Here is a 16784-nt window from a genome sequence, read left to right on the forward strand (position 1 = left end):
CCCCAGACACTCAAAGCCAGATTCTCCAGATGCTGGCAGAGCTCAGGCTGTTGAGAGCCTGAAGTCAGTTTCAGTAACATCCTGGTTGCATGGGTTTACATCAGAAATTGCTCCTGTCCTGGGTATTGCCAAAGAGCTAAAATCTTCTCTATAAAACTTTAGATAGTGACAGGACCCAGATTAGAAATGCATGTTTTTTCTTGAAGCCGCACTTTCCTATTGGCATTACAGTTGTTGCTTCAAATGCAGGAAAATATTTCTCTCTGGGAGATGTGGCTACAGCACCTAGGTTAACACATTCCTCCTCCACTGGAGAATATGACTTTGAGATAGGGCAAAGTTTGGGCAGTTTTAATGAAAAGCAGTTTTTTCTTCCTGTTAAATAAACAGATTTGCCTTTTGTCTTCCTCTTTTTAAAAAGCAGATTAACCTTTAAGCAGATGGATGTACAATAATCTTCTCATTGGCAAGGAAGGTAACAGCCATGCAAGGTGCATTTACTTTTGGCCAGCTGGAATCCACATGTAAAGGTGTTGCATTTAATCTGAGACAAACAAGTGTTTATTATTTGTGAAAGGATCTTCCACTTTCTCTTGCTTTTCAGGTCGTAACTTTCTCATGGGGCAAAGACAGATGCTCTGAGTTAGCAATCTGCTCCTTTCCCTGCAGCCTCGCTGAATTCCTGGATCTCATTTTACAGTCCTTTCTGCTTCAAACCCTTCCCCTGCCCGTTTGTATGAAGTGTGGCAAAGGGAGCTTTGTTCCTCTTGGTCTTCATCTGAAGGCGCCCAGCACTAACCGCACCTAGCACACAGCTGAGACCTGGTACTCCCCTTGAAAGGCACCTTTCACAAAAGAAGGACCTGTAAGTTTTCAAATGGCCAGACCAGCAGCTAAGAAACAGCTTTTCTTCAGCATATGGCTATATGGACTTGCAGAAGGGAACAAGCGTGCACAGGGCCTTTGGCCTGAAAACCTCAGGTATCTTTCCAAGGAACTACAGGCTCATCTACTGGATGAGCAGTAGAAGTCAGATGTTCACACTGGACAGGTGGATATCCTTAAGTGGCACTTTTGAGTTAGTTTCAAGATCTGGCTTTTAGTTTTACAGGTTCTCTTTGCTGCATAGAATAGAGCTTCATCCTTAAAAGCACAGGGTGCCACAGCAACCATACCTCATAATGACACATAGAAAACCTCATGCAGGTCTGTACATCCCAAATTCTTCACACCTTTATTGGTCAAATGGTCTAACTGCACTTTTTTCCAGTCCCCACCAACTAAAATTTAAGTTAAAAATCTTAACAATTAAGCTGGTATTTTCTTTTTCTCGCGACTCTGTAGAAATAGTTAACAACATGGATTGTTTCTTTCTATAGATACCTGGCTCTTTGCTTGCCCATCTTATCTGTCGTCTTCCCCTCTACATACAATCTGGTACTGAGCACTGATTCAAGTTCAAAGACCTAATGAAATCATGACCAAGTTGGATTCATCTCAGTCTGCAGTAACTGCAGAGTTGCTTGTCTGGAGCGGGGACGCTTCCTGTTTACACAAGTAAACAGGCACTTAGAATGAGTAAAGGAAATATGAGGAAGAATTACTGGATCCTTTTCCAGACAAATTAAGATAGCAAACAGGCAACCTTGCAGGGAGAACCTTTGAGCTGCACTGCCTGTTTTCAGTCAGAGAGCTCCCTGCATGCTGCTAGCTCCCCACTCCACTTAATTGCCTCAATTGTTGCTGTTATCCTTTAATGGGAAACATAACTCACTTTCAAAGCAACCACAAGAAGCCACAGACAGGGGAATCCTGAAGATCAGCAGAGGTGGGAATGAATGCATTGCAGCCATTTCCATCAGGGCTGAAATGACACAGAGGGCACCAGGAATGTCTCAAAAGGGCTTCAAGCCAGGGAAGGCTGAAGCATGCCGACACTGCAAGTCAAGGCTAACAGTCCGTTACCTTGCTATTGAGCTACCCCAAACTCCAAACAAACAACAGTTCAGACAAACTGTGGCCATCCTGCTAAAAGACAGGTTTGGGATACTGGTGTTCGATCCTGGTTTTACCCACACAACTCCTAAGGCCTTTGATATGCCACAGTTTCTCTCCATTTGCTTATCTGCAGTAATAGGGAAGAGGCTGATCTTACTCAAGCAGGAGGACTCCGAAGCTCACTTTTTTTTTCAGATACGGCAGTGGCAAGCACTGTAAAAAGAACTTATACCATCCTTACACGCACTCCTAATGGCATGAGATATAACTGAAGGATCCATGACTTAATAGTAACACAAGTATTCTGGGTGATTTTTCTGCTAAGAAAATGCTATCTCTTTCTACATAACAACGTTAGCAAGAGGTCTGAAGTATTTGCTCTGCTCTTCCCAGCTCTTCAGGATCGGGCTGATGCTAGCAACTGGGCCAACTGGATGCTCACTTTCTAACATACATTTAATCTAATGTAACTTTGTAGAATGTTTTTTCCTTGCTTTAAGTACAGGGAGGAAACTACCCACAATTGCAAGAACTACCTGTAGTTTGCACTTTAGTTCACAGAAGAACATACTTTGCAGCAGTCCTAGTAAAAGCCAAACAAGCAAGTCTTTAGAAATTATGAAAAAAATCATACTCACTGTGTCTTATCTCTGGGTAAGGCACTTAAAATCCATTTTCTCATTAGCACCATCAATTTTTTTTTCTTTCCTCAGCTGTAGTCCTGTTATGACAGCAGCTTCCGTGTGAAAGGGCCGGACAAAAGACTGACATAGTACTAATTAACGATTCGGAGGTCTTTCCTCATCAAAAGGTGCTCTGCCTTTGAGAAGTACCCAGGGTACCAGACACTCATTACAGAGTGCATTCATGCCAAACCTTGAAGGTATTTTTAACATTAAAATTGCCCACCTAAATCCATTTTCATGTGTCTCAGTAAAGCCTTTTTCCCAGATTGCTCAACAGTCCCAACATAATCTAAGAGCAAAACAAGTCAGAAGAGCTGAGCATCTCTTAAATCCCACCTCACAATTATTTTGATACCATATCTCCAAGGCCCTTGAGTATAAAAGGCCCGTGAACTGATAATCGACAGGGATAAATTAGCTGCTGCAGTAAAGCACATTTGAACTGCACAAGCAGAAGCATGATGGATGGCAGGAGGTTCAAGAGCAGGAGCTGGAAATGGCAGGAGAGAGCAATTCATAACATTAGGGCTTGAATTGGCACGTCCTGTAATGAAATAGCTGAGCTGTGAGAAAGAAAAGGGTCAACGCATTGTAGTGAAAGTTAGGGATGCTAAAAATGTATCCTTAAGACTCACCCCGACTGGCAGTGTAAGCACTGCAGCACATCACACCCCTGCACACACACTGCCCTTTTGCAGTATGCTTTGCAGGGACCTTGCTGCAGTGCTTCTGGAAACAGACCTGCCACCACAACAAATCCCAGATGACACCAGATTGGGCAGGAGCATTGATCTGCTTGAGGGATAGAAGGCACTACAAAGGGATCTGGACAGGCTGGATAGGGTTCAATAAAGCCAAGTGTTGGGTCCTGCACTTCAGTCACAACCCCATGCAACACTACGGGCTTGCAGAAGAGTGGCTGGAAAGCTGCCTGGTAGAAAAGTACCTGGGGGTGCTGGTCAACAGCTGGCTGAATGTGAGTCAGTAGTGTGACCAGGTAGCCAAGAAGGCCAACAGCATCCTGGCTAGGATCAGAAATAGTGTGACCAGCAGGATTAGGGAAGTGATCGTGCTCCTGTACTCAGCACCGATAAGGCTGCACCTCAAATACTGTGTCCAGGACATTGAGGTGCCGGAGCACGTCAAGAAGAGGACAATGAAGTTGGTGAAGGGTCTTGAGAACAAGTGTTATGAGAAGCAGCTGAAGAAACTGGGTCTGTTTAGCCTAGAAAAAAGGAGGCTGAGGGGAGACCTTATCGCCCTCCAAAGGTACCTGAAAAGAAGTTGTAATGATGTGGGTGTTTGTCTCTTCTCCCAAGTGACAAGTGATGGGACAAGAGGAAATGGCCTCAAGTTGCATCAGGGGAGGTTTAGACAGGATATTGGGAAAAATGTCTTTGAGTGAGTGATGAGTGGTCAAACACTGGGACAGGCTGCCCAGGGAAGTAGTGGAGTCACCATCCCAGGAGGCATTCAAAAAACATGTAGATGTGGCACTTTGTGACATGGTTTCATAGGCATAGTGGTGTTGGGCTAATGGTTGGACTTGATCTTACAGGTCTTTTCCAACCTTAATGATTTTATGATTCTATTATTCATGACTCAGACAAAGCTCTTTTCTCAAAAGCACAATTCCTCAACAGTTGCTGTCTCTCTTCACAAAAAGAGAAAGGATCTGTTCCCTATTTCTCCAAGACAAATGCTACTGTAAAATCTTGGCAGAAAATTAAAGTAACAACTACTCTTTCTAAAAAAGGTGACTGGGATGAATTCATGCAGAGCAAACTTCTACTTCAAAGACAACCATCCAACTCCAGTTATGTGAAAGACAAAATATTGACAGATCTTTCTAAAGTACACTGTGGATATTCAAGTTTAACACAGATTAATGTAGCAAAACAGCCTGTCATTGCAATTCTCCCTTCTAAATGCATCTATGTCTCCTTTTGCAGCTCCAGAAGTGAAAGACAACAAAAACTCCTTGGATTTACTTTTTAATATACCAATATTAACCTTTCTTTAATAACATATATACAATAAAAAGTTAACAATGATCTTAAAGACTGTCATCAAGCCCTTTTCAAGTCAGCCATACAGGTACATCTCACCTTTACAGATTATTGGATCAAGAACATCACAATTATAAACACAGAGGGGAAATAGGCCAATGTACAAATTTTTTGATAATCAACTGCCCAATTTTCTCCATAGCACAAAACAGAGACAAATTATCATCTGAACGTGATGGCTCTATAAACGCAACTGTAAAATGCCAAAGGACAGAACATGATTGATAGGGGTCACTGGGTGTTTTGCAGAAGGGGAATCTACTCAGATGCTTCGGGATGTCTGCACAAGGACCTGTTGCCTTTTACTGACCTGAGACTATAGATCAGTTTAGGAGGGTTGGTTACGCTGATCCCACCTAAAAACATCGCACCAACTATTTCAAATCCCCCACATCTTTTAAGACTTGTACAAAATATATACTTTTTACTGGCTTACTGAGAAATCACAGCTGCTTCACAACTCTGTGTAGGAAAACTGTTCTAACTCAGTTAAAATGATAAGGCCTGCCAAGCTGAGATCAGCCCCAAAAGAACAGCCAAAACTGAAGTGAATACTGCGCTGTCACAGCTACCTTTTTAAAGTGAACTTCTCGAAGGAAATACACTGGTATCTCCTGCTGCTCAAGCATCAGGACATAAATCAACAGGAAGATTCAGAAAGAAAGTCCATGTGAATGAACTCGAGAGGCCATAAATGAGAAACAGCAGGCGACAAACCTTCCTTTACCTTGTGATACCCACCATGCAGATAGTAGATGTTGTCACCGCAACTACTATCCTCCTACCTCAACAGCCCCTCCCACAGCAAGTTAGAAATGAAACAAAGACTGCAGCAAAAAAACCATTTACAAGTAATTAAACATTCCCAGAGAATCAGATGATACAGTTTACAGGCATGTCCCAGGGGAGTTATGAAGTGAAGAATCCTCTCAGAGCTATTGTTCCAATACGATTTTCATTCAGAGCACATCCACTGCAATGGGCAATAAGATAAGTCTTAGTGGGGGTGAGACAAATAGGAGCAGATGTTTCCTGTTTCTAGTCTGACTTTCATTTAGTTTCTGTCATTACTGCCTATCCAGCTTAGGAGAGGGGGTGAACCGTGATGTCTAACACTTGTCCTATTGTTTGGGGTTTGGCAAAATCCAAGGAATAAGGTTGCTTGCAATGTAACAGAGAAACAGCCCATGGAGTAGGATGTCTCAGTAACCAGCAGCAATACAGGTTTCAACAAACAGTCAAATCACCCACAGTGATGTCAGTCAGTTACCAAACCTGGTAACAAACATATTGTCAATGGACCTGGAACAGAAATTCCTTTTTCAGCCTAACTTGGGATCACCTTTAATATCAAAGGGTAAGAGGTAACAGTCCAGACAATTTTATTTCTAATTTTGCTGCCTTTAATTTTTTAATTCAAGTTAATTTCAGTATTGAGAAACAATTCCAATGCTTGTGAGAAATGTAAAGCTTCTCCAAAGGTCCTCCTAAGCCATATGTTTCAGTGCCAGCCTGTGGCCATGTGTTCCTTCGTTAAATTACAAGTGAAGATGGAGCAGTTTTTCCAACAATGGTAGTTCATAGGAGTTTCTAAGTGTGTTCTAATAGTGTCTTGCAGGTACACATATCTCTGAACATTGAAGTTGTAACTGGGAATTTCCATTAATTGAAGTGTTTTACAAATCAGTACTACAATATGCTGCTTGCTGAGAGGATTCAGATGTTAAAACCCTCTTCCACATAGCTGTTATTCCAATGTATGGCTACAACATAAAACTGCAACCTGACTGCTCTGCTTTGATAATGAAAAGCAAAACCAAAGACTGAAAGGTACATCTTTTTTTGTACAATACAACTAATTTTGATGCAGAGTCACAGTCTCCTGCAAAGACACAGCAGAAAACCTCAGATTTATGCAAGCAGTACTGCAGCAACTGATGTTCTGTCCCACAAATCTCTGCTTTGCAGACCATCCTCCCAGCTGCTGTGTCTCAGTTCACAACAAAATAATTTTAAGTAAAATAAAATGCTTTTCCCTTTAAATCATGTGAAAACACACAGATTTTTGTTGCTGTTGATGTAAAAACAAAACCTTTGTCTCAATATGCAGAAAGCTTTGTTGCACAGTTAGTTAATTTAGCAATTAAGCTCAAAAGACAGAGGCCCACAAACCACACAGGCAATAAGCTTCTCCCAAAAGAGAGCAGCTATACGCTGCAGACAGTTGCTTTGAATGGATGGTTGCTTACAAACCAGAGAACTGCAGCACATTTGATAGAAGAGGTCAGTCATGCCAGTCAGACCATAGAGAATGAGATTTTGTTTTATTCTTCCGGGTGCCTAGCTTCGTTTTGGATAAAAGTGTGTGTTTGGCATTTCTAAAAGGACCCATGAACAGATTCAATCCTCTTTTGAACAAAACAGAAGCAGTTGTTCAGCTTTCCATTACATCTTTGTGTGATGTAAAGGGAAGACAAAATACCGAACAAACCATTAATTCCGATCTCCTTCAAAGAAGGTAATGCACTCTCTAGTATTTGTTTTCTTCAGGGCCTTATATTCCTCATAGCACCTTTTCGGCCATCGTTTTCATCACCCAGGTTTGTCTTACAGCTGCCTTTACAAGCTGCCGATATTGGGAAAGCTCTTCAGTTTCTCAGGAAAGTCATCTTTGTACAGGACAGGGTCAGCACGGTGTTCCACCACTTTCAGAGGCATGGTCCCAAAGACAGAGGCAAACTTATTGATGCATTCAGATCTGGTGAAAGGGAAAGCAGTGTAATTAAGAAACCAAACAACTGCTCCGGCTACCAGCTCCCACACCAATGTAACTAGCAGTAACCTTTCCTCTTGCACTTGGAAGTATTTCAGCCATGCTGGCTACTAGTAAATACAAAGAGAGCGTCGCTGCAGAGAGAACTGAAAAGGAGCTGGTGTTCTTTGATTTATCCATTTAATCACAGAGATGAGCAAGGGGATGCTGGCAGCAGCACACGTGCACATGGAGGTCAGAGCTTCCCCTCTCCCTCCCCCTAGAATTCCAGTCATTCTTAAAGCAATGTACATGCTGTAAACCAGAACAGATTAACTGCCAACATTTCTTTTAAAGGTCCACTGTTGGGTCAATTTGGCTCATAACGAAGGTTTTGCAAAAACCAAGCCTTTGTGAAGGCTTTTCTTGTTTTTAAAAAAGTCTTTCTTTTTTTCAGGCTTCTTCAGAAACTCTATCTTTTCCCCCAAAAAAGCCTCAGTGTAAGGCAGTGCTTGTTGAATAGTTAAAAGTTGAATAACAAAAAGCTGAATAAAACTATAAAATGAAACCAACTAGTTTACTTTCCTTGTGTAAATAAAGATATATTGAGTGGTAAGGCATCATATTAACACAAAAAAGGTCAGACCACTGATGATTCTTCAATTTTAATAATCTCAATTGTCAGTAATGCTGTGGAAGGGAACAGCTATGTGAATCAAAACCAACAAAACAGATGTTTAACCTTACATTGCTCCTTTAACTCTTTCACTGAAAGACACAAGATCTATGGAAACAAGGCAGGGAAATCTTATTTCATCCCACTTCAGCCAGTGCTCAGCTAACATCAGCTGTATACTTTATAAAACAGATTTTAAGGACTTAAGACACCAAGACTCGTGACAACAGTCCCCAATACATAACAGGGAAAGCTACAAGAAAACAGGTCACGCTTCTTCTACTGTTCAAAAGGGAAATCAGAAAAGAAATGAGTACTTTCACTCAGTTACAGACGCTGATGTGCTGCAGGCGGTCTCAGAGCAGGTCTCTCGCTCTCCAACCACTGCACTCTGTCCCGACCTCTTTGAAGGGTTAGGGGGTCACTATGGCTCCAGGATAATTTTCCTCAACAGACCCGGTCAATCACACCAACTGAGTGTGACAGTTTTGTGATGGGGATTGCTCAACACTGCCCCAAATGCTCTTTTGAAGTAGATGGGACAGCAAGACTGGTTTTCAAACTTAACTCTTCAGCCACTGAGCCATCCCATGGCTCCCTCCTTAACTAGCGTAAATGACTGGAAAACACAAAGCCCAGGTTGTTAAAGTGCTACATCTCCATAGCTGTTTCAAGCTATAATGGTCATATTTCAGGCCTGAGAAAAGTGTCAGAAAACTACTTCATATAGGTTGATACTTCAATAAAATATATACGGGTAAAAGTAGTTCTGCTAGCTTCTCATTCCCTTATACTTCTTCGTACCTCCAGAATAAAATTTTTGGACTAGGAAACAAATGAAATTGAACTCAAGAGTGTGAGAGGAGACCATGTGAAGTGGGAAGCAACTTCTAGAACTGGCACAAGCACTATTTGCTCCAGGGTAGAACAGATTTGAAACAGCAAAGGAGCCATCCATCAGGACTGAAGCAAAGAGACCCAAGTAGCTGTTCAGTGTTTGAGATAACAAGGTGAACCATAAGGAGGGTAAGCTTTGGGCCCCAGGCACAGAAAGCTTACAATAATACAGAGCCAAGGAACTGGGTGCTTTCTCCAGGAACGCTAAGGAGTTTCTGTTGCCTCTACGGGATGTCCAGCACAAGATCCTTTAAAGACATCTGGTTTTTAGATAAGGTCAAACTTCCAAATCATCTGTTATTTCTGAGAAACGGGGCTAACTATAACCCAGGTTGTATGCATTGGAGAAGTCTCATAGCAGGAACAGCAAAAACTTCAGAAGCAAGGAGGAAGATGCACTGGGAGATGTGCATGTGAGAAGTTTGCACAGTGCTGGCCCTCACTAGTTTCTGGAATACAAGAATAGTTCTGGTCTACTGGTTCAAATCCTGCCCCTGTCAGTAATGACTGAAAGACATTGTAATGCAACAGCTGCTTGGTGGCTGGTGCAAAATGAATTAGTTGTCTCAGCCTGCTGCCTGATAGCAGGTATCCACATCAGATCAGCCACTGTCACAACCGGAACTAAGCAGCACCCTCAGAACAAAAGACAAAACTAAATGGATAGGGAGACAGACTTGACCTCTTGTCTCCAGTGGTTATAGTCCCAAATCAAAGATGAGGCCTTGTGAGAAAATATCAAGATGGAATCCTTCTCCAGCCAAACTTATTCTAGTGGCAAGACCACTCAAGCATACCAGCACAGTATCATTAACCACCAAGAAATCAATTCATTGTTAAAGAAATAAAAAAAAGAATAATAAATACATTCTAATAATTCTGGCTGAATTGGAAAAGTTAGTCCTCGGGCAGTACCAAATTCAAAGATGAAATAGCCTGTTTGAGATGAAAAAACCATCACATACAAGCCGCAAAATGTGTTTGAATGAAAGCCGTCTCTTTACAAATTTTCATCTCCTACACTGAACTAAATCACCTGAATTCCAAAACCATTGCCACTTTTGGACAATATAAACCAGAAAGCATATTAAGAACATTAAACATTCAAAGCTAGGTAGACAAGAGAACATAACATGTCATCTTAACATGGAGGAAAGTTATTCTTCTTGGCTGTATTGGCAGTTTTGCAGACAAGTAATTAAGATTGTGAGAAATGAGAAATTTAGAGCCCTGCTACTCCTGGCAGACAGAGTGAATTTCTTATCTGTTAAGGTCTCTCTAAATCGGTTTCCTCTCCCTTATAACCAAAATAGTTTTGGCAGGGTCACTTTGGCCAGCTGTTACCTGGTCAGTTTGCCTCTTAAGGGGATGGCTTCCTATCTTGACTCTTGACAAATATTTACATGTCCTAAATAAGGCAGTGCTGTTAATGTGTTGCTGCAGAAGCAGCTCAGCCCTCTGTTGTATTTACTGCACAGGCAGTTGCCCTCTAGGCTGCATTTTACAGAGCTCTCCATTTTTGAGAGCCAGACGCAGAGATGCTAAAGGTAGAAAACTTGTTGCTGCTTAAACAGTACCTATAAATACAAAGACTACGAGATCCCTCTACAGCTTCTTCTATGACCTGATGTAAAAGCTAACCTAGGGCAAGAAGGGGATTCTTACTTCAAAGCCTTCTTTAGTTAATGTATTTTAATGATGGAGCTCGATAACCCTGTGGACTGAACTCTTTTATTTATCTCAGAGAAATTACACAGCAGGAAAAAGAGCAGTGTTGGCTTTCCCAGATTTGCTGTAAATATCTGTCAGTATTGGTCAAAAAAACCCAGACTTCTAATGAGATAGAGAGTTCAACTGTAATCATCTATCCTTTGGCTCTGCAGAGATTGCCAAAAGGCCCAACAGAACTGGTTAGTTACATATCTCTCCTGAAGAGAACTGCACAACTGACTCCTCAAAGCTTTTACACTTACAAGATCATCAGTCAGTTGCTGGGCATCCCTCTGCTGTTTCTGAATCAGAAATCTAACACTAAATGTTGTGTGCCCATGACAACCCTGATGAACTGTTTGTTTTCACAAACAGGAGGCTGATTCCTGGATATCCTGGCAAGTAACTAGCTCAGACTACCTGATTGCTATTTCTGAATGCTAAAAAACATGGAGTCAGGCACTTTGGGAAGCTGCAAGTGATAGCCCAAGGTATTGTTCTCAGTACCGAATACTGAAAAGTTATCTGTACAAACTTGTTCGTTTTTACTATTAAAAGGATTCCCTGATGCACGCACTTTTCCCATCCAGCTTCTCTTCTCACCTTGAAAATAGCTAGTATATGTATGTACATGAGCCGTAAGAGCCTTACTTACCGCTGAGTTAGGAAAACTTGCACTAGGAGTTGATATGATTTACTATCTTAATGATAATAAAGTAAAATAAAAAGGTAGCTTGCAAGATTCAAAAAGAGAAACCCTTTCAGATTTTCAAATAACTCCCTTATACTGAAGGTAGGGCAAGAAGGTATTATTCAGTATAGCAAGCAGTTTCAGTGCATTATCTATCTTCAAAATGAAGCCTGAAGTCACTCAAACTGTATATCCCCCAGCTCTTCTCCTGAACCCAGACTCTATCTCCTAGCATGTACTCCTTTGGCCAGGCAAAGAAAAGTATGTGGATTTGCAGTTAATCTAACATTTCCCACAAGCCAGTTATCTAGGCTGTTAGAAACTACAGAGAAGCAAAGCAACAGTTTAAACATGTTCTCAATAAACTGTCAATGATACTTTACTTTGAAGATATAAGAATTGCTACAGATGTGGAAATGTGACCTTTACTCTGCATCATAATGCACTTCGGAGCAAAAAGCACTTTTTCATCTTCTGTTTTTATGGTGTTTACCTTAATGAGAACATAGTTCATGACCAAAATTCCTATGTACTGTTGTAATGCTGCTAGTATCATCATAGGAAGCTCCACCAGCTTCAGGTAGTCCATCCAGTAAGCCAGTGTAGAACTGCTAGACACTGCTTCCCCCTCAACTAACATTTAAGATCTGCAAACTCCCACCCCCTTCCTAAAGAAGCTTTCTGCAGAGTAACTTTTATCCTCTTCATCGGTTATGTTTTACATCTGAGATGCATATTCCTTGTTTTTGCATTATTATTGTGTGCTTTATTATACATCTAGTCTAAATGCTTTGTCACTAATCTTAGCAGTTGTGCTCTTCAAAATACCTGGCATGATGCTCAGTTAATAATCAATCAGTCAAATTATACATGTGTTTGTGTGTGCTGTGCAACATGCGTTTGCACATCAGCCTGACACATGCATGCATTCTTCTTGTAAGCAAGCTCCCAACTCACTAACCAGTTTTGCAGTAATTCACTGCATATACTACAATATATAAATATCATTTTTATTGCTAAAGGCCAGTAAATGGATACAACACTTTAAATTTGCTAAGCAATGTAGAGAAAGACAGAAAAAAGTCAACTGTTTACATTATAATCATGGTAACTGGTAAGATAACCATGTTATGTGTCTCACCGCAAACCTGAAATTACTGATTTTAAATGCAGGTCAGATTTGACTATGGCTAAGCCCTGCTAACCAACCTCATCAATTCTATGGCTGCAAATTATTTTTCCCAAAGTTTGCAGGAGAAATGCAACAGCCCAAAAAGCCTATGGTGAAATGCCTTTGTCAATTCCACTTAATAATGTACGTACATTTATTGTCAGATGGCCCTTTTCAAGTACAGGTGTTGAACAGCTTTGTAAAAGTGAAAAAACTTTCCTATCTTTTACACATTCAGAAGCCAAGGCAGTGGGAAGTTTAGGTCAAGGCTGGGAAGCCATTTTACTGTAAAGCAGGGGATGCAATTCTTATAATTACCAATTTTCAGTATTTCACTCTAAACATTCACTGCCTTTCCAAATACATACTTAGTTTCAAAATTCAGTTCTTGCAAAAATATAATAAAGTTACCATTGCTAAAAAGTGTGACACACAATTGTGCAGGCAAATGTCCTTCATTAGTGGAAACAATGTACTTCACAAGCTTTGGAGGAAAGACAATGTACAAACATCAACTCAAATAACATTATTAATAATTTACCTACTTGCAACTGTCTGGTAAAAAGACCCAAACCTCACACGCATGGCAGTTGATATCCCATGGTAAAATAAATATGGTGTTACTGAAAGTACTGCTAACAACCTGAATTTCATTTGTGTCCTATATGCTTTACAGCAAAGCTGCTAAAAATTATGCCCTTCTCAAGTCCTTTCTTGTAGTAGTCCACTTTTCCGTGTCACATCATCCGTTGTAGGAATGACTTAGGCTTACCAAATCCATGCGATATTCTTTCAAAACCAGTAATTTACAAAAATATAATCAGTGGGCATTTTCTATCTAATTTAATGAGACACAGGATAAGATTCTAGGGATCAGAACAAGGCAATCGTGAGGTATAAAGGGTGGTCACTCACCTTTCCACCATGTGTGTCTGGTCCAGTGATAACCCATCAATTGCTGTGCATTCTGGACATTTGAACTTCTTTCGTGGGGTCACCTACAGAAAGGCACGCTAGATATCATCAAATATCAACAGAAGGGACATTAATCTCTTCTCACAGAAAGCAGTGCAATATCTCTGAACATGCAGTGTAAGTTGAGCTGTCTCAAAAAGGTGGGGGGGGGGGGATTTAAAAAAAAAAAAAAAGCCATTCCATTCCTCCATTCAGCTCCATCTGGCCCCGCTGACTGCAAAATTCACAGGGGCCCAATAAAAGCGGCTTGGAGGGGTTTTCCTTCTGTAACTGAAAAGAAGTGGCGATGACAAGCTCCTTAATTCCTGTTTAATGACTGTTTTCTCACTGCCAAGGTCTCTGTATAAACACCATTTGTTCTTGCAGCCATAACAGCGATGAAATATAGCTTCCCATACTTCACCGTAACGTTAATCCAACAGACGCTCTTTTGCTCACTCCAGTTAATAGCTGACTGGCAAACTCTGCAAGACTCCGCGAATCACACAGAGGTGCCAAATTACTCTGCTGTGCCCTCATACAGCTCAAAACCATTTTCAGCAAAACCACACACTTTATCTTCTAAAGGCTGTTCTAGGAAATGCAGCAACCAGTCCCAGTAAATGGTGATGGACAGATGGGAAAAAGGACCCTGCTAACCGAAGGAACGCCTGGTGGCCTCTAAAACTCATTCTAAGTTGACACGCTTTGAAATGAAAGTACAGAGTGAATGTCCAGACGTGAAAACGTGTTGAAACATGTCAGGAAATTAATTCAGGGATAAAAACTTCATTTAAAGCTGATCTTGCAATTAACATTCTTGCAATTAACATTCCTATAAATCAGCTGTTGTCACGCCATGACTGAGTGAGCTGTGGACAGTTGGCACTCTCTTTCCTCTAGTGATCTCTGATAGTTAAAATATATGTATGTAGTATATATATACACACACACACATAAATATAGCTATCGTTTAAAATATCTTTTTCATACCTCATCTTGATGTCTAAAATAACCACCAGATACAACTGGTAGAAAAACAATTCTCTGTTCCCAGTTAGCACATTAGTTTTACTGAAAGGGCTTTTCTACCATAGAAGGAGAACAAGACACCATAGCGGGGTAAATGAGGGAAAAGGCAAGAAGATGTAATACTTCTACTACTAAAGAAATTTATGAGTATGTACATCATGCATAGAAAGCTTTTAAGCATCGTAAAGTTAAACTGCAGAAAAGCCCCACCTTAATGACAGATTTGCCCGTGACATTTGCCACTAGAAAATTCATGGCAATATCTTCACAGTTCATATGAGCATCCACCCAGTTCTTGATGTCTCCAGGCATTTTGTAGGTGTAAAGATAGTTGAAATACTGCAGGACAGATGAAGCAAGAGAAGATAATTTTAGATACAGATGCAGTAACTGTAAGATTCTAAATACTTCAGTCACTGAACAGCAGGTAGCTAAGGGTGGATTATGGGTAAACTGTAATACTGCCTTCAGCCGAGGACTGCTTTAGCACATAGAAAACCATTTTGGGATGCTTAATTGCATGGTTACATCTTTCTTAACCAGCACACATATTTCTTTACAATCAGTTTTCATTCCTTAGCTACATTCACTGTAAAATTCACTATGTGTTATAGTTAAAAGTCATGCAAACCGGCAAGAGTTCTTCTGTAAGTTCATAAAGGTAACAGTTTTATTTTACAGACAGACAAATCTGTTATTTCCACAGCAACTGAAGGATAAAGAGGCTTAGGGTAAGTTGGCAATTGGTTCTTGATTCTTATGGAAAACATAATCATTATACCACAAAAAACTCACAGAACAATGACAGAAACACATTTAACTCTCTAAAAAAGGTTTATGCTGTACATTAGTATACAAGTTGTATATTACCTTGTGATAAAATGCTGCGCCAGTGAGCACCATTGAGACTTCATTGGTCCATTCTGATTCATATTTCCATTTGTTCATCTCATGGTCCCAGAGATGCAGGCGGCCTGGATACCCAACCAACCTGTCAGGGAACTCACGCCAAACCTGAAGAGAAAAAGACATGACACACTGCAAACCAGGCTTGCAAGGCAAGCAAATGCAAATGTGTGCATGCAACATGTCTGCTTTGGGAAGACAGAGTTACAGAGGTGCTAGGACCATTTCAGTTGTTCTGAGTCAATTCTTGAAATTGAGAACTGCCTGGAAGAAGTATGAAAAAGCTTAAGCTTGCTTTGAAAGGACCTTACAACTCAGTGAAGCCACACCACAGAGCAAAAGGTCACTAAAACCTAGTAATTGAGAAATACAACCTACTATTCAGAAAAGATTTTAACAATAATTAAACCCAAGCACAATTAAAATGGAACTTTTGATGTTAACTTCAGTAGATATGGCTGCAACCTAACTACTTTCACAGCTGGCTTTGAATCTAACCAATCCACTTCCTTTAGTAGGAACAGGCTTAAAACAGGCTTATATTTTAATATTTCTCATATTCTTTACTGGCTGTTCAGATGGATCTACTGCTACATGGAAGGCCTCTTTGCCCTTGACTTGGTTCCAGACAGCTGGATACAATCAAGATACCATCCCTGTCACTCCATACATTATTTTGTAGCTGACCACAGGATCAAACACAGCAGACAAGTACAAGGAGAAGGGCATCATTAACACAACCCCAGTTCTCCACCCTGCTGGCCACATTAAAAATGGACAATTTTTGCGTTAGGAGTAAAGGGAGACAGGATTATAATTGCTTAGAAGGGTCTGAATGCTATTTGCTTGCTAAATACACAGTACGTTGTTTTGCTCATCAATAATGAAGTAGTATGTAAATAAACACATACCCAAATTGTATTGTGTATGCAAGATCAATAACAACCAAATATCTCATAAATCCACAACAGCCTCTTTAGTAACAAACCTCTTTTCTCTGTACAAAAGGCAATGGAATCTTACAGTTCAATTTGCAATAAAGCACACGTTATCTGGAATTCCACCATGCTGCAAATCTCCCCTCACTGGCAGCTCACTCTGGGCACCTTCTACGCAGCAGTGCTTTGGCTGGGGAGCCTGGACTATAAGGACTCCATGCAAGTTATTTGGTCAAAGTAAATATGATAAGCCAATCAGCTTTAAGTTACTGCTTCTGTATCTTCATTGCTGTGATTTTGCATT

General features: G+C 40.6%; 2 protein-coding genes across 2 annotated transcripts in view; both read right to left on the reverse strand.

Moving 5' to 3' along the window:
• Positions 1-16784, reverse strand: part of CD82 (CD82 molecule) — a 346751-nt gene that overhangs the window by 257039 nt on the left and 72928 nt on the right. The gene's annotated exons all lie outside the window — the stretch shown is intronic.
• The window catches only part of EXT2 (exostosin glycosyltransferase 2), a 93028-nt gene continuing 80909 nt past the window's right edge, over positions 4666-16784 (reverse strand). The window contains exons 11-14 of the mRNA XM_069857904.1: positions 15507-15650; positions 14847-14975; positions 13566-13648; positions 4666-7511 (exon numbers count right to left, since the gene is read on the reverse strand). Of these exons, the coding sequence (XP_069714005.1) occupies positions 7373-7511; positions 13566-13648; positions 14847-14975; positions 15507-15650 (495 nt within the window). The 3' untranslated portion in view covers positions 4666-7372. The remainder of the gene's footprint in view (positions 7512-13565; positions 13649-14846; positions 14976-15506; positions 15651-16784) is intronic.

This window comes from Phaenicophaeus curvirostris, chromosome 5 (assembly GCF_032191515.1).
Source record: "Phaenicophaeus curvirostris isolate KB17595 chromosome 5, BPBGC_Pcur_1.0, whole genome shotgun sequence".
Taxonomy (NCBI): Eukaryota; Metazoa; Chordata; class Aves; order Cuculiformes; family Cuculidae; genus Phaenicophaeus; species Phaenicophaeus curvirostris.